At 40.4% G+C, this 23,109-nt stretch overlaps 1 protein-coding gene and 1 long non-coding RNA gene across 20 annotated transcripts in view; one reads left to right on the top strand and one right to left on the bottom strand.

The window, feature by feature from the left end:
* The window catches only part of LOC111090000, a 30,707-nt gene extending 29,145 nt beyond the window's left edge, over nt 1-1,562 (bottom strand). For all 19 annotated transcript variants that reach the window (XR_005367258.1, XR_005367257.1, XR_005367261.1 and 16 more), the window contains exon 1: nt 1,270-1,562. This is a non-coding gene — a long non-coding RNA (uncharacterized LOC111090000). The remainder of the gene's footprint in view (nt 1-1,269) is intronic.
* On the top strand, nt 576-22,903 carry RAB14 (RAB14, member RAS oncogene family). Its single transcript, XM_038553261.1, has 8 exons — nt 576-660; nt 7,582-7,640; nt 8,799-8,852; nt 10,173-10,350; nt 14,588-14,654; nt 19,206-19,293; nt 19,688-19,718; nt 20,695-22,903. Exons 2-8 carry the CDS (start codon nt 7,589-7,591, stop codon nt 20,870-20,872), a joined length of 648 nt encoding a protein of 215 aa, XP_038409189.1. The 5' UTR covers nt 576-660; nt 7,582-7,588; the 3' UTR covers nt 20,873-22,903.
* Nucleotides 22,904-23,109: the final 206 nt, after the last annotated feature.

Raw genomic sequence — 23,109 nt, 5'->3', positions numbered from 1 at the left:
CCGGCGTGGGGCGCGCGGCGCGGGCGTGTCCGGCAGGCGGGGGCGGGGGGGCGGGGGCCGGGGCCGGGGCCGGGGCGCCGGGAGCCGCAGGGTCCACCGAGCGCCGAGCCCGGCCCGCCCCGCCCCGGCCCGGCCCGCCCCCAGCAGGTGCCGCGCGCGCCTGCGCAGGAGCGCCCCTGGGAAGCGGGCGCCGGCCGCTGCGCCTGCGCACAAGCGCCGCCCTCCGCCCCTCCAGGCGCCGCCGCCCGCGGGGCGGGTCTCGGCGGCCGCGCGGCGAGTCCCGAGGGCCGCGGCGGGGAAGGGGCGTGGCCAGCAGGCCGGGCCGGCCGCCGTCTTCCGGGCCCCGCCGGCTGCGCGCGCAGCCTCCTCCCCCCGCTTCTTTTGTGGTCCGGCCCATTGCGAGGGTGACAGGAAACCCTGTGCAGGGAGCGCCGCCATCTTGGACCTGCCCGAGGAGATCCTGAGGGAGCCGCGGAGCCGTCGCCGCCGCCCCCGCCGCTGCCGCCGGCGCGCCTGCACCTCGTCGGCCAGCCCGCCGCCCCCGGGGCCCCGGCCGCCCGCCCGCCCGCCCGCCCGCCCGCGCCGCCCGCCGCGCCCGCTTCCTCGTCCTGACGCCCCCCGCCCGCCCGGAAAGCTGCCCAGCCACCAGCAACCCCCCAGGTGAGCCGGGCCTTCCGCAGCGTCCGTCGGGCCGCGGCCGCCTGGCGCGGGGGCGGGGGGCGGGGGCGGGGGCGCCGCGGGCGGGCCGGCCGGGGGGCGGGGGCGGCGGGGGCGCGGGCGAGGGCGCGGGCGAGGGCGTGTGCGGCCGGCCGCCGCCGCCCCCGCGAGCCCGGACGTGGAGCCCCGGCCCCGGCGCCGGCCCGCGTGGGCCCGGGCACAAAGGCGGCAGCTGGAGGCCTCGCCGGCGCGGCGGGGCTCGGTGTCCTTGTCGGCGGGGCCGCGGCGGAGGGCCGGGGCGGTGAGGGCCCTGAGGGCCGGGGAGGCTGAGGGCCGCGGCTGCTGAGGGCCGGGGCGGCCCGGACGGCGCCGAGCTTGGGTGGCGTCGGCCCGCCGTGAAGGCGACAAAAAGTTGTGGGTTTTGAGCGTTTCTGGGACTGGAGGGGAGACGGCGGAGCAGGGAGCCCGTCGCCGGTGGCCCTGGCTGCCGACTGCGCCGGCTCCGCTTGGCCCGGTCGGGCCCGGGCTGGGGGCTGCGAGGTCCGCGTCCCCGTCCCCGCCCCCGGCGCCCCCCGCCGCGAGCCCCCGCGCCCTCCGGCCTCGCCGCCTCACCTGCAGGGCGGGTGTAAGGTCAGTCGTTGCTTGCAGAGGAGGGAAGGCGGTCGCGGGAGGCCGCGGGAGGCTCCTCTAAAGCCGAACGGCCCCAGATTCTTGAGGCTCAAGCGACGTCTTTCAAGTCTCTGCTTCTGACGACCCAGCCCGGGCCCGTCCCGCCGCGAGCGTCTTTACGTAACCGCGGTAGGAGAGGGCTCCGCGGGAGCGGCCTCGGCCCAGGCAGGACGCCGGAGCCCGGGACGTCTGGTGCGGCCGAGACACGCCTGCGCGCGGACGGGCTGCGCCTCGGAACTTGAGGGCGTAGCTTCCAGCGTGTGCGGGGGGGTCCCGGGAGTGTCGGGGTCGCCCCCCCCCCCCCCGCCACGTTGCTTTGAGGACCGTTCCCTTCAGACATCACGTTTCATCAGTGAAACTTTGGCCGTTTCTGGCCCTCTTAGTGCTTGTAGTAAAGTAGGTGCGGGCCCCTGGCTGGTTCTTGCCCTTGAAGCACGGCTGCGGCGCCCAAGCACTTTCTTCCTAGGCTGCGGCCATGACGGCAGAACTGCCCTGCTCGTGGCACAGTAGAAACCCGGCTCTTTTTCTTGTATTAGTTGATGCAAAGATGTGACATTGACTGTCCTGCCAAGAGTGAGTTTTTTAAAGTGGAGGTCAGAATGGGTGGGCTCTTCTCCGAGGTTGCGTTACTGCTGAGACCGCGCATTCGGATTCCCCGAGCACAGCACCGGTCTACACTGTGTCCCCGGCACAGCCTGTTAGCGAGTCCGACCGCCGCTAAGTCTCCGGGAGGCGGGCGCGACGCTCCTCTTGGTCGCTCCTGCCTTGTCAAAGCCTCACGCAGACTCTGTGCTTCGCAGATGCTCAACAAGGATTTCCGTGTTGGGATCACAGTGCTTTTGGGCGCTCGGTCCAGTTCTGTGTCTATAACGAGATGTCTTACGTGTAGCAAAACCCCAAACCAAGCTTAGTAATGTTAATAATGAGGATCAGAATGTAAATCACCTGGAATCTTTGTGGGTTGTTTTTGTCCTGTGTTGTCTTGAATAAGTTATGTAAAAATTACATCGTAGCATCGTTCGTCCTAAGAAGTAGAATAAAATAGCCGTTTAATGGTTGTGAGAGGATTAGTCAGACGTAGTGCCTGAGTGAACACAGTAAAAGCCAAGGTATTAAAAAAGAAAAAATGCTGTCAATTTTCGGAGTGTGTTTTTTGAGGCCGATCATATGATTGACTTTCCCCATATTATTATGAATTTCCCCATATTATTGTAAATGTGTAAGTAATGTTGGAACTATTATGAATGGGAGTTGTTTTATTTTTGGAAAATATTTATTCTAGAGAGATTGAAGGCATGTGAGTAGGGCTGGGGCTGGGGCTGGGGCAGAGGGAGAGAAAATCTTCAAGCCGACTCCTGAGATGATGACCTGGGCCAAAGTCCAGAGTTGACCACTTAACTGAATGGGCCACCCAGGCGCTGCTTGTTTTTGTTGATTCTTGTTTGTTTTGTATTAGAATAGTTCTTTATCTACTTTGAATACTTTAGAATATCACCAGTGAATATAGCACATGCTTACACTGTTAATAGAGTTATATAAAGTTAATAATTTCTCCCTATCCTTTTTCTTCTCAGTCCACATACTCATTTTTCACAATTTGGTGTGTATCCTTCCATATTATCTGTATACAGGTTTGAGGGAGAGTGTGTGTATGTGTGTGTGTTTAAAAATGGGATATGCCACTGCATAAAATTCTATCAACTTTTTTTTTTCCACTTAAAAATCATGGATATATTTTTAAGTTTATTATCCATCTCTGAATGGTTTTTAAACTAGAAGCATGTTATTTCATGATACTTTAGTCATTTCCCTGTTGATAGAAGTATAGATTGTTTCCAGTTTTTTTGGTTTTGGGTTTTGTTTTGTTTGCTGTATAAGTACTGCATTAGATGCAGTTGGACCTATAACCTTATGGATTGAAGATCTTGTATCTGTAGGCTACTTCTTGGTCACAGTTGATTGGGATTATCTTTAAGATTTTAAAATATATTGTTTACTTCCCAAAAAAATGTGGCAATTCAGACTCTTGTAAGCAGAGTGTATGAAAGGTCCTTAACCTTCTCGTCTGCATGCACATTTCAAATACAGTCATTTATATATCTGTTTAATTTCACTTGGAGATGTATCTAACTATATGGAGACCATGCGACTTTATTTTGGGGGCAACAATGATTTGTCTTTAATGTGTATTTAGTAACCATGTAGATCTCTGTGTATTGGCCTGGAAATGGATCCATGATTTTGTTAAGTGAAAAACATGCAGTTTGATGCAGTAGCATACCCCATTTTAAAATATATTCCTTACCTTAAGGGTGTTTCTTGTGTTGAAGATTTAATGTTAATCTCAAAAAATCCGTTGTTAAAGGAGTATTAGGCATAGTTAATATTTAAAGGGACTACACCACAATCATCAGTGTTTGGTATGCATGTAGTAATCATTAGTCTTGACAAGAAGTTTAGTGCTAAGTTTTACATGCAGTGATAGTAAGGCCTGACCCTAAATATTTCGTGTAATTATCTTCCATTTTTCTTTGATTTTTTTTTTTTTTTTTTAAGTTTTATTTGTTCATGAGACACACTGAAAGAGGCAGAGACACAGGCAGAGGGACAAGCAGGCTGTCAGTGGGGAGCCCTATATGGGACTCCATCCCAGGACCCCGGGATCGTGCCCTGAGCCGAAGGCAGACGCTCAACTGCTGAGCCACCCAGGCGCCCTGTTTTGGTTTTATCAGTTTACATATGTATGTATATCAGTCCACATACATATATGCTTTTAATAACCCGCCTTAGAGAAAATCATGTTCTTTGGAGTCAGGCCTGGGTTCAGATTCCAGCTCTGCCATTTACTATTTTTGTAACACAGGCCAAATTAATGAATTTCTCTAAACTTCAATTTCTTCAGTTTTTGCATGGACATAATGACTGCAGAGTTGTGAGAATTAAGTAAGAATTATATGAAGGGAAAAGTACTGATGATCATCACACGGTTTACTCTAAACAAATGTTGTTACCTTCAGAAACTTTAAGTGGATATAACTTGAATTAGTGTTATCATTCATATCTACAAATCCTGATTATATCCTCTAAATATAATTTTTTAAGACTGAAGTATTATATTAGTACCAAGTGAGAAAGGTCTGTGTCCCAAAGTACCACCAAAGGGTTTCATGGTGCATCCCTTAACTATGAAGGAGGCCAGATGGTGTAGTGAATAAGAGGGGGTTCTCTGCAGTTAAAAACAGTCTTAGGTTCAGTATAAGCTTGACCACTTAGCTGTGTGACCTGGACATGTTACTTACCTGTTGAGTCTTCATCTGTAAAATGAGGATTATAGTCACTGTTTTATAAGGCCGTAGTAAGGATTAATTGAGATTGCATGTAAAATGTTTAGCACATTGCCCTGGTGTATATTAAGTACTCAATAAATGGTAACTGTAACAATTGTTTACTAGTTTGCAGGTTGTTCATCTGTATTTAATGGTGCTTATTGTCTGCAAGGAGTACTTTTTACATAAGGAAACCAGAAGCATTGAAGGAGATCTTATCTGCATATGAATTTTATTTTCATACTTTTCTAACACATGGAAAACACATTTTAATTTCACCAGTAGCTGTGCACAAGTTATGAAATATTATCAAGGTTTTTTAATTAGTGGAGATTTTAGTGTTGAATGAACTCATGTTTTCAGAGATTTGAACTAGACCGACAGTTTTTACCCCCTTTCTCCCCCCCCCCTTTTTTTTTTTTTTGACTTTTGAGTAAAGCAAAAAGCATTCTTAGATAATAGAAAACTTTTTTCCTCTTTCAAATCTGGGTAAAAAGTACATTCCTCACCTTAACAGTGGTATGTTTCATTCATGTTCAAGAAATGATGTTGAGAAATCCTTTTTTAGGACAATACTAATTAAGCATTGGTTAATATTTAAAAGGGGCAACTCCAATATAGTTTTAATGTAAATACATAATTTTGAGTGAATGTTACCAATAAGCTGTGGGAGTATATTTAAACCTAGCTAGTATCTTAGCTTATAATAAGAGAGGGAGGACCTGTTGTGTTAGTGGCTACAGTGCTAGATATTTTCTGCCTTTCATTGTCTACTGAAATTATTAAACTTGAGTAGCTTTCCCTTTTAACTTTGCCTTTAGGGTTCATTTTTAAGAAACTTGAACCAGAAAGTTGTGTTTTGAGGTGAAGACAGGGTACTAGTATTTACTCCGAAAAAGTGATCATTGTCTTTTATTTGGGAATAGTTTATGCTAATTAATGCTTGGCAGTTTTTTAAAATGTTTTAAAATTAGTCATCTTGTAGATATTTAATAAATGCTTTTGTGGTAATTAGCAAGTACACAAATTAATACAACTAGAATTGGCTTATAATTTTATGATTAACCTTTAGAGCATTTCAAGGAGAAATTAGAATTGTTAGAGGCCTTGGTTTTAACATAATAAAATGGAAGGAAGCAAAAAGTGTGTATGGCTACAGCTTTGGGTAAGAAGAGAGAAAGGAAATGGGAAAATCAGAAGAGGAAGAGCATAAAAGAAACTAATTTTAAGGTGACTAATTCCTTTTCCTCAAGTTTGAATGGGAAAAGAGGAGCTTAAAAAAGAAGTTAAAAATTAATTATAGGGTTCTGGGAAGAATGCAGGTGAAGAACATAATAATCTTTAACATTTTTATTGTGAAAGATTATTTTTTTTCCTTGTGTTTGGGATCTGGTTTGGATATCTGGTGAATAACCCACACCAATTTTAGCCTCAGGACCAAGTTCATTCTTAAAAGTTTTGCATCCCTAGTGTCTGGGAAAAGAGAAAAAAATTATGATGGTGTTCAGAATCAGTTAATCTAACTAGAGAAACTCCCTTCCTGAACAAACTGGTTAAGGGAGTTTTCAGTGATGTTGAAGACTGATTATGAAAGTGCTACATGTCAAGCAGGAATAGGTAGCAGGGCATCCGCTTTTGTTAAATGTAATCCTTATAGTTAAGTGAGAAGATTATATTGTGTGAAGTGATTGTCTAATACTTAACTGTAATTAACAACTTTCTCTTTCCTGTTAACAATAATTCACTTGTTTTAAATAATACTTTTTTATAGGTTAAATTTTATTATATAGTAATTTTGTTAGCCTTAATAAATGAATTTCTGCAATCATATCAAATGTCTGGCTTGTATAGTGTGACAACTGGCCATGATAGAAAAAATCAGATTAAAATATTGGAAATCAAATTTTTAAAAATGGGGTCAAATCTTTATATATGTGTGAGCATGCGAGTAATTTTTATCTTAAGCTGAGAACTGGTTTGAGAATAAACGTTACTGGAAGTTATTACCAGTATTAGAATTTACCTCTTGTTTTTCTAGCACTTAGCACAGTGTCTAACACATTTAAGGCATTCATTTGGATAAACTGGGGAGTTTTTTCTTTTTTTTAAGTCATTAAAAGTAGAAAGAAATTGGAATTATTTAGGTTAAGTCCATCTGAGGGCAAAGATAGGCTGTGATCTTTCTAAACATCTTCTAATACATACACTTGAAAATTTTACAATCCTAAATTAAATTTTAGGCCATTATTTTAGCTTCTAGAGTAGTATATAGTAGGCATTTGATACATTGTTAATCTTCATATCCTTTATTGGGTTGAGCCGTATGAAAGTGCAAATAACTGACTTTAAAAATGTATAAGAACAGCAGTTTCATGTGGTTTTATCTAATTCTGGCAGTAATTTGGTTTGGAAATAGTTGGTCTTTTTGGATGCTATGCTATGATTTAAAGTAGTAAAAAAAAAGTTATTTTGTGTTTTTAAGTTAGTGGTTACTTTTTAGAACACGCTGTTGTAAAATCAAAGAGTTCTGAACAAGTTGGCCATCAGTAATTCACTTCATCAGTTGACAAGGGTGGGGACTTAAAAGGGGAGAGCTGTTTATAATGATGTTTAATTCAAAGTTATAAAGATTTCCTTGTTTGAAATTTTCCAGAGTAACTTTTTTTACTGGATATTCCCTAAAGTGAAATTATGGAATTGTTCTGATATTATGGTTTCTTAGTATTTCTGTGGATAACACATGAGAATATTAATGTGCATCCACGAGAATTTTTGCATTTTATCAATTTGGAAAATGTAATTCTGATATAACTATAAACATTTTGTTTATAATCAGAATGCTGTGTTTTATGTCTTTAAAGTCTAACAGTGATCAGCTGGAAAACATGCATATATCCTTCTGAAGTAACACAGTTTTCTTTGTTTTTAGTGCCACCATGGCAACTGCACCATACAACTACTCTTACATCTTTAAATATATTATTATTGGTAAGTCTATTTAACTTATGCTCTTGTTCTACAAAGAAAGTTACTATATGAAATACTTATATACTAACAGTTAACATAGCATTCCAGAAGAAGTGAGTGTTGTTGTTGTTGTTTTTTTAACTGCAAAATTTAAGTTCCTTTAATAATATTTATTTTTGCGGTAACGACGTACTTGCATTGTGGCCCTGTAGTACAACGGTGGGGACTTTTTGAAGTGAAACAGATTGTTCTTGAGGTCTTTCTGAAAGCTTTGTTAATCCTGGAAATGGGACTAATTTCCTAGGAGCACGGATAACATTCCAAAAAATATTGTGAAAGCCATCAGAGCCCTGTGGATTCCAAAAATTGATAGAGCTAACATTGACTCAGAGTAGTTGTGTAATATACACAAAATATAATATCGGTGGTTATTTCAAGTAAGTTTCAAGATACTGCTCATATTAAAAGACTGTTGTTTACCCAGGTCTAGTTGTAAGAGTTCAGTTGAAAGTACACGTAATCTTTTTAGTTAATTCTTCATATTTAGAATGGTATGGTGTAATGGTGAGTTCATGTGACTATACGATAATACTTCCTTCACCAGGGGTTAAATTGCTGTAGTATAGTCAGAGAGGACATCTGTTCTCTTGTGGTTTTCATATAGTGCACATGCTCTTCTTTTGTGGAATCGTATAAGAAATATAAGGAATATGAGAAGAGATGGGATCTAGTCAGATTTCCCAAACTTAACTGTTTTTGCTTGTTATATGCTGTCCTGTGTGTGTTATTCCCAGAATTCTTTTGCTTTTATGCATGGATTAAGGGAAAAAACAATACAAAATTTTTCAACAGCTCAAAGTAAGGAGTGCTCCTCTTAAAAGTTTCTTTTTTAAAAAGCACCTCCTAGCTGATATGTTATTTACTAACATAATTTATAACTTAATTGTCCCTGCTAGGTTGGCAATAGTCCATTTGTACATCACCCTGAAAAGTGACCTATAGCATCGTTCAGACTCATTTATATATATATATATATATATATATATGAAATAAAACTTTTCAAGTGTCCCAGAAATTTGTGATGTGATATGGTAGGGGGTATAGCAATCTTTGCATATAATTATGAGTATAAAATTGAGAAATGTAATTGCTGCTTGAAACTTTTTCTTTTTTTAACAGGGGACATGGGAGTAGGAAAATCTTGCTTACTTCATCAATTTACAGAAAAAAAATGTAAGTTTAATATATAGGTAAAATAATATATAAATTAAACTTACATTCACTTTCCTACTTTTTATTTATTTTTTTTCTAGTATACAGACTTTCCTACCTTTTAAAAAGTAACATTTTCAGTATAAACAAATGGGTGTATTGGTAGAATGAAATATTTAAATATAAGTTTTGTTTTTAGTGAGTGAAATTTTTTTAAATAGGTGCATATAAAATGAAATACACCTGTATGTATAGAGTATTAATTTATGTACCGTATATAATTTGAGTTGTTTAGGTTTTTTTTTTATAGTGGTAGAAAATTTTAAAAATGTATATTGTAATGTTAAATTTAAATAATCTTTTTTCTAAGTCTCCATTATAGAAATTATTAATTTGCTGCATGTATCATTTATTTATTAACTAAATAATAATAGATTAGAAAATATTTAAATGAAATTCTTTCTGTATCCAGTACTGGTTGATTAATATTTGAAGTACAACTCTGTTTTGGATGGTAAGGGAAGAGACCATCTCATCTTATTTTTTGTAACTGATAGGCTAAATATAGTTGAAATTGTTTCCATATAGTTGAAGTTATTTTTATGGCTTTTTTTTTTTTTTCTTCTTAATGTAAATTTTATGAAGTCTCTAGCAGTCTGCATACTTGTACCAGAGAATAGTGGGTTTAAGGTTTTCAGTGGCTGAATTATAAGGAAAGGACTAATAAACTTGTCCTATTGGATTGGACATATGTAACTTGCCAATATGTAATTGTAAGTATATATTAAATGTGTTTTTGTTTGAGATACTGATAATATTTACCAGGATAAAAATTTGACAACTTGTAGAGTCTTTATTTTTTATTTTTTTTTTATATTTTTTAGAGTCTTTATTGAATGGTTTGTTATATGTAATAATTGTCAGAAGTCTAAATAGCATAATGTTGGTGTTAGGAAGAGCTTACCAAAATATTTTTAATTAGCAGATTATTTTAGGCCAGGGGTCAGCAAACAATAGCACGTGGGTCAAATCCAGTTACTGCCTATTTTTGAAAATAAAGTTTTATTAGAACACAACCATGTTTATTTTACTTACTGTCTTTGGCTGCTTTTGTGCTTCAGTAGCACTGTTGAGTAGTTGTGGCAGACCTCTGGCCTACAAAACTTAAATATTTATTATTTGGTCCCTTACAGAAGGTTGCTGACCCCTGTTCTAATCCAGTCAGATTTCTTGGATTTCTGAGTTTTCGCTTTTTTCAGTGCTAGTTTTAGTTTATTTATAGCCTACAAGCATTAAGTCATTTAATTATCCAGTGGATCTTATTTCTTTTTTCTCTAACAGTTATGGCTGATTGTCCTCACACGATTGGTGTTGAATTTGGTACAAGAATAATTGAAGTTAGTGGCCAGAAAATCAAACTGCAGATTTGGGATACAGCAGGGCAGGAGAGGTTTAGGGCTGTTACACGAAGCTACTACAGAGGAGCTGCGGGAGCGCTTATGGTGTATGATATCACTAGGTAAGAGATTAATAGTTTTTCAAACTTCATACTTGAGAAAAGAAATCTTTTCTTTTGTGTTTTTTGTGGGGTTTTTTGTGTTTTTTTTTTTTTTAATTAGGCATTCTTTAGTTTGTGATTATGTGATTATAAATGAGCTCATTTTGGTTTTATGGTTTCTTCTCTGCATTGTTGTGTAAGACTCCATGTAACATGTTGATTTCCTTTTCTGAAAGTGGATATGGCTGAAGAAAAACTTTAGGAGGTGCTGGTGGAGCTAATAGAAGAATACTATTCTGAAAAGCAGCATCAGTTCAATTATTTGAGGTGAAATAATATTTTATACCAAACTTTGCTCTTTTCACGTCAGTAGAAAGCACGCAAGCCTTGAGGAGTCACTCTATTCAGGCTCTGGTGTTAAAGTTGACATCTTTTCAAAATAAGGTCAGGGAAGGAATTAAGTAGTTTTGCTAATCCAACGTTGGTAGATTATAAAAAGTTCTTATGCTTGCATCCAAAGGTGTTTAAGGTATTCATTTACTTAAATTCTTTTTCTAAAATGGATTGATATGGTTTATATACTTCATGTAGTAAGATTAAATTTATTTCAGCTTGGCTATTTCTGGAAACTAAAAGCACTTGATACAAAGTAACAAAACTGGACCATAAATATTTGGCTTCAGAACACAGGGGAAATGGTGCCACTTCATTAAATGGTGCTAAGCTAGAAAATGAATTGGATCACCTTTCATACTAATGCAGAGTGCCAGTTTATAGTGGTGTGACTCTTGTCTTTTTTTTTTTTTTTTCCTAAAGATTTTATTTATGTATTCATGAGAGACACACAGAGAGAGGAGAGGCAGAGACACAGGCAGAGGGAGAAGCAGGGTCCATGCAGGGAGCCCGATGCGGGACTCGATCCCAGGACTCCAGGATCACGCCCTGAGCCGAAGGCAGATACTCAACCGCTGAGCCACCCAGGAGTCCCTCTTGTCTTACTTTTTGGGGGGGAGGTAGGAATAGGTGAGTGGGACCAAATGATAATTAGACTTTCAAGTGTATTACCTTTTGGGAAATGCTTTATACTGTTTCCTCTTCAGGAGTCACGATACAGTGTACTCATTAACATATTAGTTCTGAGTAGTTCTTCCTGAGAAGTTCTGCAGTAGAAATTTTTTTTTTAATATTTTTATTTATTTATCCATGAGAGACACGGAGAGAAAGAGAGAGAGGCAGAGACACAGGCAGAGGGAGAAGCAGGCTCCATGCCGGGAGCCGGACGTGGGACTCCATTCCAGGTGTCTCCAGGATCAGGCCCTGGGCTGAAAGGTGGCGCTAAACCACAGAGCCACTCAGGCTGCCCAGTAGAAAAATTCTTTAACTTGGTTTAGTTTGGTGTTTCCTAAGCTTATTTTATTGAGGAACACCTTGGGAAATGTGGACTTAGAATAACAATAGTGGCTGATTGTAATTATACTGCTTTTGAGGTTCATTGCGTTTCAGAATTGGGTGATCTCAGGGCAAAACAGACTGAAATAGCCTTAATCCTCTTCTCTCTAGCCTGGCAACTTGTAACATGATAAGTAAATAGTTTTGTGGGAAGAATATTAAAGAACCTGTCCGTCTCTATAGGACATACTAATGAGGGATGCATTCCCGAAGACTTTGCATAATTAAAAACCCTGTTATTATTAAATATAAATGTGGCGGTATGTACTTAAGAATGTATCAAAATGTACTTTGTTTTGCTTTGTGCAAGTGTGCTTGTGTTCTTCCCCACCCCTATCTTTGCTAATAATATAATTGGTATGTAACAGTGTGGAAGTTTAAGGTCTACAGTGTGAGGATTTGATGTATGTATATAGTTTGCTTTTAAACATAGCTTTTAAGCATAGTAAATACTTTTGGTAAAATTTGTGTCTGGGTCATCGGAAGTACTTCTGGTGGAAACAACACAAATGTCTATCAACTAAGGAATAAACAAACGGGTGTATTGGTAGAATGAAATATAATTTGACCGTTAAAAGGAAAGAAACCGATAAATGCTATAAAGTGGATGAATCTTGAAAACATTTTGCTAAGTGAAAGAAGCCAGATATAAAAGGCCACATGTTGTATGATTCCATTCACATGGAGTATCCAGAATAGGCCAATTCATGGAGACAGAAAGTGGATTGCCAGGGGGTGAAGAGTGAGTGCTAATGGGTACAGAGTTTCTTTTGGGGTTGATAAAAATGTTCTAGAATTAGAAACTGGTGATCATTGCACAGCTTTAGGATATATACCAAAAATAGCTACATTGTATACTTTAAAAGGATGAGCTTTTATTGTATGTTTATCATATCCCAGTAAAAATATTACTGAAAAAAAGTACTTCAGGCTTTAGACATGCTTTATTAATATATTTCATAGTGACGTTGATGTTGCCTCCATGACACTGATTTTTTGCTTTTTTCTCTATTCCTTGACATTTTGCAAAGTTGAAAGTTCTGCTTTAATAATATTTTTATTTTTAGCATTACATATAATTGTTACAGGATACTTCCTAAATTGACAGCATAGTTTATCGTGGCAGTTTGGCTATAGCAGTTGTTTGGTGTGTCATTTAACATCCTTGGAAAGTCAGGGATGTTTTTGCACCTTTTTTTTTTTTTTAAGCACTATTACCACTAATTAATGAATATTGGGATGCCACTGTATTTATAGATTTGACATAATGGTGAATTTTAGGTTAATAGAACAATTACTAGAAGTATTAGAAGAGGTTATGGACACATGTAAATAATATAGTTTATGTGATCTTGATACTTAAAAGGATGCGTAGATTTTTCTGTTTACCAAAGTGGTGGCAGTTTGTAAATCACTCTTGATGCCAGCTTTGACATTTTAAAACGTATCAAAATCAGTATAAATATTTTTGGATTTGTGCTATTTAAGTTTTTGTGCACAGAGTAGGATAAATATATCGTGTAAAAGCAAGGTAGGCCAGTACTACAAATATTGAACAGTAAAGTGATACGGCTTGTGCTTTTTAAAAATATTTGACCATTAGAAGATTTTACTTAGAAAATTTTGAAATATTGGGGAAATGTTGCTTTTATTTATTTGACCTTTTTTTTTTTTTTTTTTTTTTTTTTTTTTTTTACAGTTAGGTGGTGATTTGTGTGTAACATAGTTTAGCACAGTAAAAAGAGAATCTTACAACTTCTTTTCGGTTCCCCCTGGGAAAGGATTGTTTGGAATATCCAACTTTATATGGGTACTGGCAGCTGGAGTTCATGGAGTATATTCACAATGCTAAATTTGAAACACTTTGAGGACACTATGTGCGTGAAGGGTTCAGGGCCTGGCTCTGAAATTATTCAAGTCTTTGTGGGCTTCTGTTTCCTCACCTGTTAAATGAGTAAGATGGATTAGTGTTCTGTGATTGTATATAAATCAGACATTTTTAACTTTCAAAAATTTTATTTGACCCCTTTGGTGAAGTCTTATAAATATTAATATTCTGCTATCTATAAGATTGTAAAATATTTGGATTTGCTTGCTCTCTTTGGGCCTATTTGACTGCTGCAAATGAGCCTGTGAGTTTCTAAACTCTTGCTTGGAGAAAGTGGAGAAATACGGTAGTCTGAATCCCAGAATGATTTAGTAGCTGGTAAATAAGAGTACAAAGTTAGAATAAACTCACTCTAATATCTGGGGGCTTGAATTTCCAGTCAGATAAAGTGCCTTTTTCAAGCCAGTTTTTGTTGTCATAGTTAACTTTCTCTTGGAAGAAAGGTCTGTAGTCAGGTGACCGTCTTAGTTTCTAATTTGAAGAAAACAGATGCAAACATGTTTGCCATTGAACATATCATTTGTTAAACATTTTGGTATTTTTTCTCCCATTTTGTGATTGAAAATATAAATGATTTACACATAATCTTAGTTTTTACTTCAGATGGGAAATTCTGAGTTCAGAATTGTTTCTGTTAATTTTTTGTTGTTGTTCCTCACCTCCTTATTGGTCTGTTCAGGAATGTGCTTTTAAATGTAAACAGTTTACTTCTGATACGTGATTAGCAAAGCTGTTGGATGTTGATTTATTTATTTAAAACAAATAATAGATTTGGCTAGATTTTTAGAAAGTTATGTTTTTACATTCCACAGGTTTTGATGAAAAGTGACTATTACACATATTTATTTGAAGTTTATTTTTTAAAAAATTGAAATGGCAGTTGTATGTAGTAGTCACAAATGTAAACTTTAATTTTTGCAGAAGAAGTACGTATAACCACTTAAGCAGTTGGTTGACAGACGCAAGGAATCTCACCAATCCAAATACGGTAAGTTGAATAAAATCTATTATACAGAAAATTTTAAGATCTATGCTAATCCCAAACGGAGTCAATTGCTAGTAGGATTTTTGTATATGAGTACTGAGAATGGGAGAATATTTCATTTTTAGAGTAATTGAAGAGAAGCTAACTTTTTTTTTCAATACAATTACCCCAGGTTTTGCATCTTATCTTCGGTTTTTGTCCGTGTTTATGGTTAAAAAAAAAAAAAAAAAATTAGGAATGAGGTGGTGATTTTATGTCAGGTGGAGACCATGAAATCTGAAATAATCAGTTTAAAAGGGATCTGCATTTGTTTCATAAAACATTAACCATTAGAAGAAAAACTGGGCAAAGTATAGAGATCTCTATTTCATGACAGCTGCTTGTGAATCTACAATTATCTCAATAAAATTTCAGTGAAAAATAGAGTTCTGGCTGCTTAAAAAAATTAGTCTTTTAATTAAAATTTTTTTCTTTTTAACAAAAAAAATCAACTATACTTCAGTAAATAATTAAAAATAGATTTGGAAAGTAACCATTACTGTGCTATATTTTCAAATTGCAAATTTTAAAAGATTTTTTTTTAATGAAAAGAAAAATTAGCTTCTTAGCCAGACTGAGAAGATATTGAGGTTTTAAAAGCCAGCTACCATGGTGGAGTCTCAGTATCCAAAGATAATGTGGGTCCTTGGCCCACAGCATGTTAATGGCCTAGTAAGGAGATAGCTGTGTGTATACAAATAACTGTGCTGAGAAGCAGAGTGAAATAGGAGTTAGAAATAGAGCAACTGGTGTGTGTGCGCAGCTGGAAGTGCCCAGGATAAGCAGCGCCGTCTGGAGAAACCAGCTTTGCAGGAAAAGTGGTGTTTGAGCTGGGACTGTGGAGGTGAGCACGATTTTAGTAGATGCTAAAGGGGGCATTCCGGGAATAAGTGAGGAAAGTCACTGAGCTGTGACTGACCAAGGCCTGTGGCTCACTTAGCTTTTGTACTTCACCATCTAGCAGAGGTCTGATTGAATAAATAGGTAACCAGTGGCAAGATTGGCTTTTATCAGGGAACAGCAATAAATTGTACTAAAAGTTAACATGATTTGCCTCCCCCCCCCTTTTTTTTTTAAAGATTTTATTTATTCATGAGAGACACACACACACACACACACACACAGAGGCAGAGACACAGGCAGAGGGAGAAGCAGGCTCCATGCAAGGAGCCCGATGTGGGACTCGATCCCGGGTCTCCAGGATCACGCCCTGGGCTGAAGGTGGCTCTAAACCACTGAGCCACCCAGGCTGCCCTGATTTACCCTTTTGGGGGGGGGGGGGTAAAGGTTTGTTTATTTTAGAAAGCTTGTGAGTGGGAGAGAGGGAGAGGGAGAGAGGATCCTTAAGCAGGCTCCCTGCTGAGTGTGGATTTGACTTCGGCTCAGTCCCATGACCCCTAAGATCACGACCTGAGTCAAAATCCAGAATCGAAAAAAAAAAAAAAAATCCAGAATCAGCCACTTAACCGACCCAGACACCCAGGTGTGCCCCAACATGATTTATAAAGCCAGGGACTGTGCCTGCAACCTATCCTGGCTTCATACCCATTATCCCCTTAAACCCACGGTAGGTATACGGTCAACTATAGATAAATGTTCATAGCAGCTTTATTTACGGTAGCCAAAAATTGGAAACAACCTAGATGGTCAGCAGTAGGTGAATGATTAAACAGTCTGATACATTCATAATATAAAAAACACTCCTCAGCTTTATAAAGAAATGAAATGATACATACGGCAATTTAGATGGGTCTCAGGGGCATTGTGCTGAGTGAAAAAGTTATACTTACGAGATGACTTACTGTAGGATTCCATTTATAAAACATTCTCAAAAAGACAAAACTATAGAGGAGTTAGCATTGTTGCCAGGGGGTTAGCAAGTGGGGGTGAAGGGTATGAGTGGTGTACCCTGAGCACAGCACAGAGCATTCTTTCTAGTGATGGAACAGTTCTGTATCCTGATTGTGGGGATTCAAACCTGTACCTGAAATAAAATTGCATGGAACTGTACACACACACACAGGTGTACAACTGGTGAGATCTGAGTAAGGACATAAATTGCACCCCTCAGTTTGCAGGGTTTGAGCCTGTGATACATTGCTATTAGGAGGCTCGGTAACGGGTGTACAGAAGCTGTCCTCTTGTCTGTGATTCTATAGTTCTCTCAAGAAATCTGTTAAAAAGAAACAAAACTCACTGTAGAGGGTGCTCAGAGGAATATGACGACAAATCATCCGTATCCTTCCTGCCTCACTTATGCCTCTTTGACTTTTACCAGATCTTCAGAAGAAACTGTTAGGGCGGGAGAACCTTGCCCTTCAGGATTCTTCTGGCTTGTCTAAGAAATAAATTGACAGTTGTTACAAGTTTCTGGAGATGGAGTCCACCCCCTCTTCTGGTACTGAGAGGGAAATGCCCTTACAGTTGGGGATTTTTCTTGTAAATGTAGATGTCTCTTGAAGCATAACTTTTGGGTTTCCAGAGCTTCACTTGTGTCTGCTGCTTCTTAAAAACAAGTCAGTTTAAAATAATCAGTAATTCCAAAGAGGTATATCTGGGGATGGATAAATTTGCTCCCCTACAGAAGAAAATCTCTTCAAGTCCAGCTCAAGTATTATATTTCCTATAACATAGCCTTCAGTTTCTGTGTATAAGTTACATACTTCCCCATGTTGGTGGTGGTATATTTTGTACCTCCGTCTGGTTAGCGCACGCACCACTTTTATGTCTGCCTTCAGAATGATGGGAATCACCGCTTGGAAATTCTTAAGGAATTTGGAGAGGAGGCAGTGTTTCCATTCAGCAAATGTTTAAACTTCTTTAAAAAAAAATACCTTTTACGAACAGCTTTGTTGAGATCTGATTAACATAATTTACTCATTTAAAGTGTGCAGTTCAGGGGTGCTTGGGTGGCTCAGTCAGTTAAGCGTCAGCCTTCAGCTCGGGGTCCTGGGATGAGGCCCCACATCTGGGGTCTGCTTCTCCCTCACTCTCTCTCTGTGCTCTCCCTCTCTCTCAAATAAAGCTTTAAAAAAATGTGCAGTTCAATGTTATTTTTTTAAATTTATTATGAAGTATAGTTGACATACAAAACATTTCTTGTTTTGAGTACTTGTCTTATGGTGGCCCTGTACTAGGCCATTGTGACTTTTTCAGTGTTGATTTAAGAAACAAACTGATTTCCTTTTTAAAGTGTTTTTTTGTTTTGTTTTGTTTTGTTTTACCTTCTTCTTTAAAAGACTAGCAGACTCCATGTAAAAGCCTCTTCCCCTCCTCAGTGGGCCCTTGTCCACATTGAGGAATGCTCACGTTCGTTACACTGCAAGAACACTAGGTGTTCTTGCTCAGGGTTTTTACATTCAGATACAATGGACATTGGACATCATTTTTGGAAACAGGTGGGCCCAGGGGCTGTAGTTTCAACATGAGAAAAATTAATGGTGGAAATCACTTTTGGTTGAAACCATCCTGGATTACCACATCTGTTTGGAAGGGAAAGGAGTCAAATAAGTTTATATATAGACAGAGACAGTTTATCCCTAAATCCCTCCCCCCCCCCTCCGGCCCCTGAAATCACCATAAAGATCAAAAAGCTGTTTCTTCAAGGCTGTGAACTTTTTTCTTCAAACTTTGCAGAGCTGCCTTTAACTTTGGCCTAACTTCACTTACATAAATGATTCCCAAGTGAGTGTCGTTGTGTGTGATATTTTGCTTTGGATCTGAACTCCCTGCATATGTGCCCCCTACCCCCTCCTCCCACCACCACTTCCCCACGGAACAGACGCTTGTTTTCAGTTGCTACAAGCTTAGTGCTGCGAGGGCTAGTGGAGAGGAGGACAGAATTTGAAGGTCACAGTTGGGGGTTTCTGCCTGGGTTCTGATGTCCTCCTACCACCTGCTCACTGACCTTCGACAAGGCCCTTTGTCTTATTTGAGCACTACTTGCCTTACCTGGAGGAGCTGAACTGGTAGTTTGACTTTCTGAGGGTCCTAGAGACTCTGGGGGAAAACCATGAGCCTCCTGTTCTTGGTTACAGCATCCTCTGCTTAATTTCATGGATCCTCCGATCCCCTGGAGCTTGTCCACGGACCCTCTGTGATCTTACTCAAATCAGAACCTTTGGCCTGGACCAGGGGTTGCTTATGGGCTGTATTGTTTTTGGATGGCTTGCAAACTAAGAATGGATTTTACATTTTTAAAAAGTCATTAAAAAAAAAAAAAAGGATATGCAGAGACCCCATTTGGGCCCACAGACCTGAAATACACACTTTTGGCCTTTTACAGAGTTTGTCAACCCATGGCCTACATAATTGCTGACCTCTCTCCTAATAGGATGGACTTCATGATTCTCATCTCTCTCTGCTGGGTGATTGCTGATACTTGGTTTCCTTTTAGGCCCATGGAGCGGGGTTTTTTTTTTTGTTTGTCAAAAATTTTGGGGTTTCAGAATTTTTATGGTTGATTTTAAATGGTTGCTTTTATTTTAAGATGTCTTTCTCTTGGTCACAAATTAGGTAATAATTCTCATAGGAAATAAAGCAGATTTGGAGGCACAGAGAGATGTCACATATGAAGAAGCCAAACAGTTTGCTGAAGAAAATGGTGGGTTTAAGACTTTTAATGGCTTTTTTGGGGTCACACCTAGAATGTCTAAGGAAAGGTGGGATTTTGGTACTGTAGATTATTTGACACTTTTAATGCCAACTACTTCAATCTCAAGAATGAGGAAACAAAATGTGTGTCTATTTGACGGTCCTTCGTGTTGGGGGGTAGTGCACGTATTTAATGACAAACATAAGGGCCCCTCCTTGCCTCCCACCCTCCTCTCAAACTAACGTTAATGTTCTGTAAAATGCTGTGATAGGAGTACTGATAGGTGATGGGAAATTCTTATTCAGATGTTATTGAAGAAAATGCCCTTGTGAATTAATGTGAAATGTCTTTTTTTTTTTTTTATGTGAAATGTCTTAATCATAGTCTGAATTTTAATTTTTAGGCTTATTGTTCCTTGAAGCAAGTGCAAAAACGTAAGTATGGCTAAAATTAATCATTTTCGGTTACATTCAAACTTCTCAAAGTAGAACCAGACCCAGACATGTGGAAAATGAATAATAATATGTAAATGTGTAATGTGTATGGTGGGAAAAACAGTAAGCAGGCTTCCCTTTGCTTCCTGTTTAAAAGTAGTATTTTTTGCTACTTCACCTAAAAGATTGTACCCTGATTGTGCCACCGGCCCCCCCCCCCCCCCCCAATTCAGGTTAATAAATGAAATTGTGTTAGCATTTCAAAAGTGTTTGACTTTCACAACTGTGGTTGAGTTTGGCATCCTGGACTCCAGCTTGGTAAATCTGTTTATTTAATACTTCTGATTAAAAAGTGTGGCTTAAGGAAACAATGTCTAAGAAAAATCAGAAGCATAATTAATGTTTTCTAATCGTTATTCCATGTCCATTGTTGAACCCAGGACTCCCATCAGAGTTCATTTATTAAGCCAAGAATTCCTTGCCATGGTGAGAAGCTAGCCCCTTTTTGTTTAGCTTCATCCCTGTTGTTAGTACTCAGAGACCCGAAGTGGGAACGTGGCCGAGCACGACTGTATCGGCATCACGTGATAAGAACAGCGTAGTCGATGCCTGGCTCGTCAAACCATACAAATCTGGAACCTCGTTCCTATTTGGAGTCCCTTCCTATTCTTACAAAATGGCCCGTCTTCACTGTCATCATAAGTTAATGTAAAGCATTGTAATGATTAGAACACATCCGGTTATCCAAATGGGGTTTGTAGAAACGGCTCTTAGCACCGCGTTTATATGCTCTCCACAGAAAATATTTCCCTGTGTTGTTCTCTTAGCTCAGCCTTGGTAATCTCTTATTAGATGACAGTGGCTAAGTTGAAGACATCATGGCAGTTGACGAAAGGTTAGCAAAAGGTCAGTGTACAATGTCTTACCTTTTGTGGAAAGCTGTGATTCTCGAATAAAGTTGTCCCTTGCCTCGTAGGGGGGAGAATGTAGAAGATGCTTTCCTGGAGGCTGCCAAGAAGATCTATCAGAACATTCAGGACGGAAGCCTGGATCTGAATGCCGCCGAGTCTGGCGTACAACACAAACCTTCAGCCCCACAGGGAGGCCGGCTAACCAGCGAACCCCAACCCCAGAGAGAAGGCTGTGGCTGCTAGTGACCTCTTTGCCGTCGCTCCCATTTGACCTTTCACCTCTGTCTGTTGGAAGCAGTTCTTTTTACTGCCTCATTGTCTTCTGTACATCTTACTGGGTTTAATTAAAAAAAAAAAAAAGAAAAAAACAACTCTGTTGTAAAAACAGTTTAACACAATACTAAACTGCTAAACAACTAGATGTAATCAGGTTATCAAAGGCAAGTAGAGTAATAAATCTCTCCTGCATGGTAAATCTAGACTTTTTTTCCCCTTGATTGTCCTCGTGATAGGTATGTCACCAGTACATGATTCACACTGAGCACTGATGCTGGACTTCAATGATTTTTATCCTTCCCTCTTTTTGGCAAGGCTTCGTCTTACCGTCTGGTTTAAGTTGAGGGTATCTTGAGCCTTTCTCCCCATCTTTACTGTTCGAGTATGTCTGTTGTAACCGATACGTTTATTGCTGTGAAACGACTCCCGATAGAGAATGGTTCTATAACTGCTTTCGTTGTTTCCGTTGGATACGTTCTCCTGTTGTGTGGGTGGCATTTTTCTCGTGGAGGTTTGCTTCTGTCTCAGCCTTGCGCAGGGAAAATATCCACTTCTCTTTTCTCTTGTGCTTAATTAATAGCTTTATCCCTTTTTTTTTTACACCATTTTATCCTTTTCTCTTTAGCAGAAAGTAAATATGTATAAAATTTGAAGGAACCGAACTAACAATACATTCTGTGTATATTATTTTAATGAAGAAAATAAATTGATTACTGGCATTGGAACAGTATAAAATACCAGTTTGTACAGTATGACCTGTATGTGACCATGTTACTCCCTCCGTTTCACACAAGGAAATAGACGCGACTGCAGTTCGCAAGTCCTCCCGGCCCCGCGCCTGGGGACGGGTGCTGGGGAGACCTCCTAGCGCGAGAGGATTAACACTAGCAGATTCTGTTCCACCCTTGCACTGTGGCTTACCTGCTGATTTTCTTAACTGTTCTTGTGCAATCGACAATGTGCTAACCTGCTTTTCTCTTTGTAAACATTTTGCATTACAGGCTGCATTTCTTGCCTTACTGTATAGAAAAAGAAAAAAGGCTGGGTTTCTTATTGCACATTTTAAGCTTTTATACCTTTATCTTCTTGGAATGGTGAGATTGTGTACCGGACAGTCAGAACCGCAGGTCTGCTGTTAAGGGATTTTAAATTGTGCATTTTTAACACTACAGTGAAATGACTGGAGACCTCCCTTGCGTTGTTCGTATGAGGGGCTGTTTTATGTCCTGTTGGCATAAATCGTTTTGTAAAAGGGAAAGTGCTTCTGCCGGTGTTTCGGTGCTCGCGGCGGGAAGGATCCTGTATCTCAAGGGAAGCGGGACAGCCGACCTGTTTACTAAGTTTTTTGCATCTTTGGGTTGATGCCTGATCGAGCTTACGGTTCAGGTGGAGAACTGAGCTTGTCTGAAGTAGGAGGTAAACCCCGGTATGTTCTACGGACTCACTCAGCTCCGCTGCTGTGTTTAAAATACACATTTTAAATCCCTATTTACAGACACTAAAGTAAAATAAAAAATACGGCTTTCTGGGTTGTAAACATGTGGTAGTACTGGAGTGTTGTATAGTCCATGTTAAATAAAAGCCAAAACTGGAATGTGCAGAAAATAGGATCTGGTTAATTTGTGGACTCATCTTTATTTTTGTCTTTGTTTAACTTTTTTAAAAACGAGATTCCTGGAGTAGGTCGGTATATTCTGTTAAAGAGTCACAGTGACCCATTTTGCTTCTTACCCTATTGCTTCACAAGGGACTTGCCCGGGGACCATGACCTGCTGCTGTGTTCACGGCCGCCGCCCCACCGGGACGCCAGGTAGCAATCACAGCCGAGGACGGCGCTCGTTGAGGTGCAATACCCGACTCCCAAAGTTAGTCACGGTGGGTCTTCGTTGTTCTTGTGACAGGATCTATCCAGACTGCTGTACTCTTCATTTGATGTAACAAGATGCTATTAATCTAAATATTTGTAAATAAAGTACCTGTATCTAGATTAAGGTAAAACGGTTTGTGTTATTTCCTGAACGGCGGGCGCTCCTCCCGCTTCAGGCCCACAGTGTGGCAGGAGCGGCCCGTCCCGGGTCTCGCAGAAACGTCTTCCTTGTCCTATGCGGAGGGGTCTGTGGAGGGGTCTGCGCACTGGGCCGTGGCCGCGGCCTCTGCGAGGAGTCCCGTCCCCGCCCCCCCGCCCCCGCCCCGTGTTCGCTCGC

The sequence above is a fragment of the Canis lupus genome, chromosome 11 (genome assembly GCF_011100685.1).
Source record: "Canis lupus familiaris isolate Mischka breed German Shepherd chromosome 11, alternate assembly UU_Cfam_GSD_1.0, whole genome shotgun sequence".
Classification (NCBI taxonomy): domain Eukaryota; kingdom Metazoa; phylum Chordata; class Mammalia; order Carnivora; family Canidae; genus Canis; species Canis lupus.
Note: the sequence above shows the minus strand (reverse complement) of the source record. Positions and strands in the feature narration are given on the sequence as shown.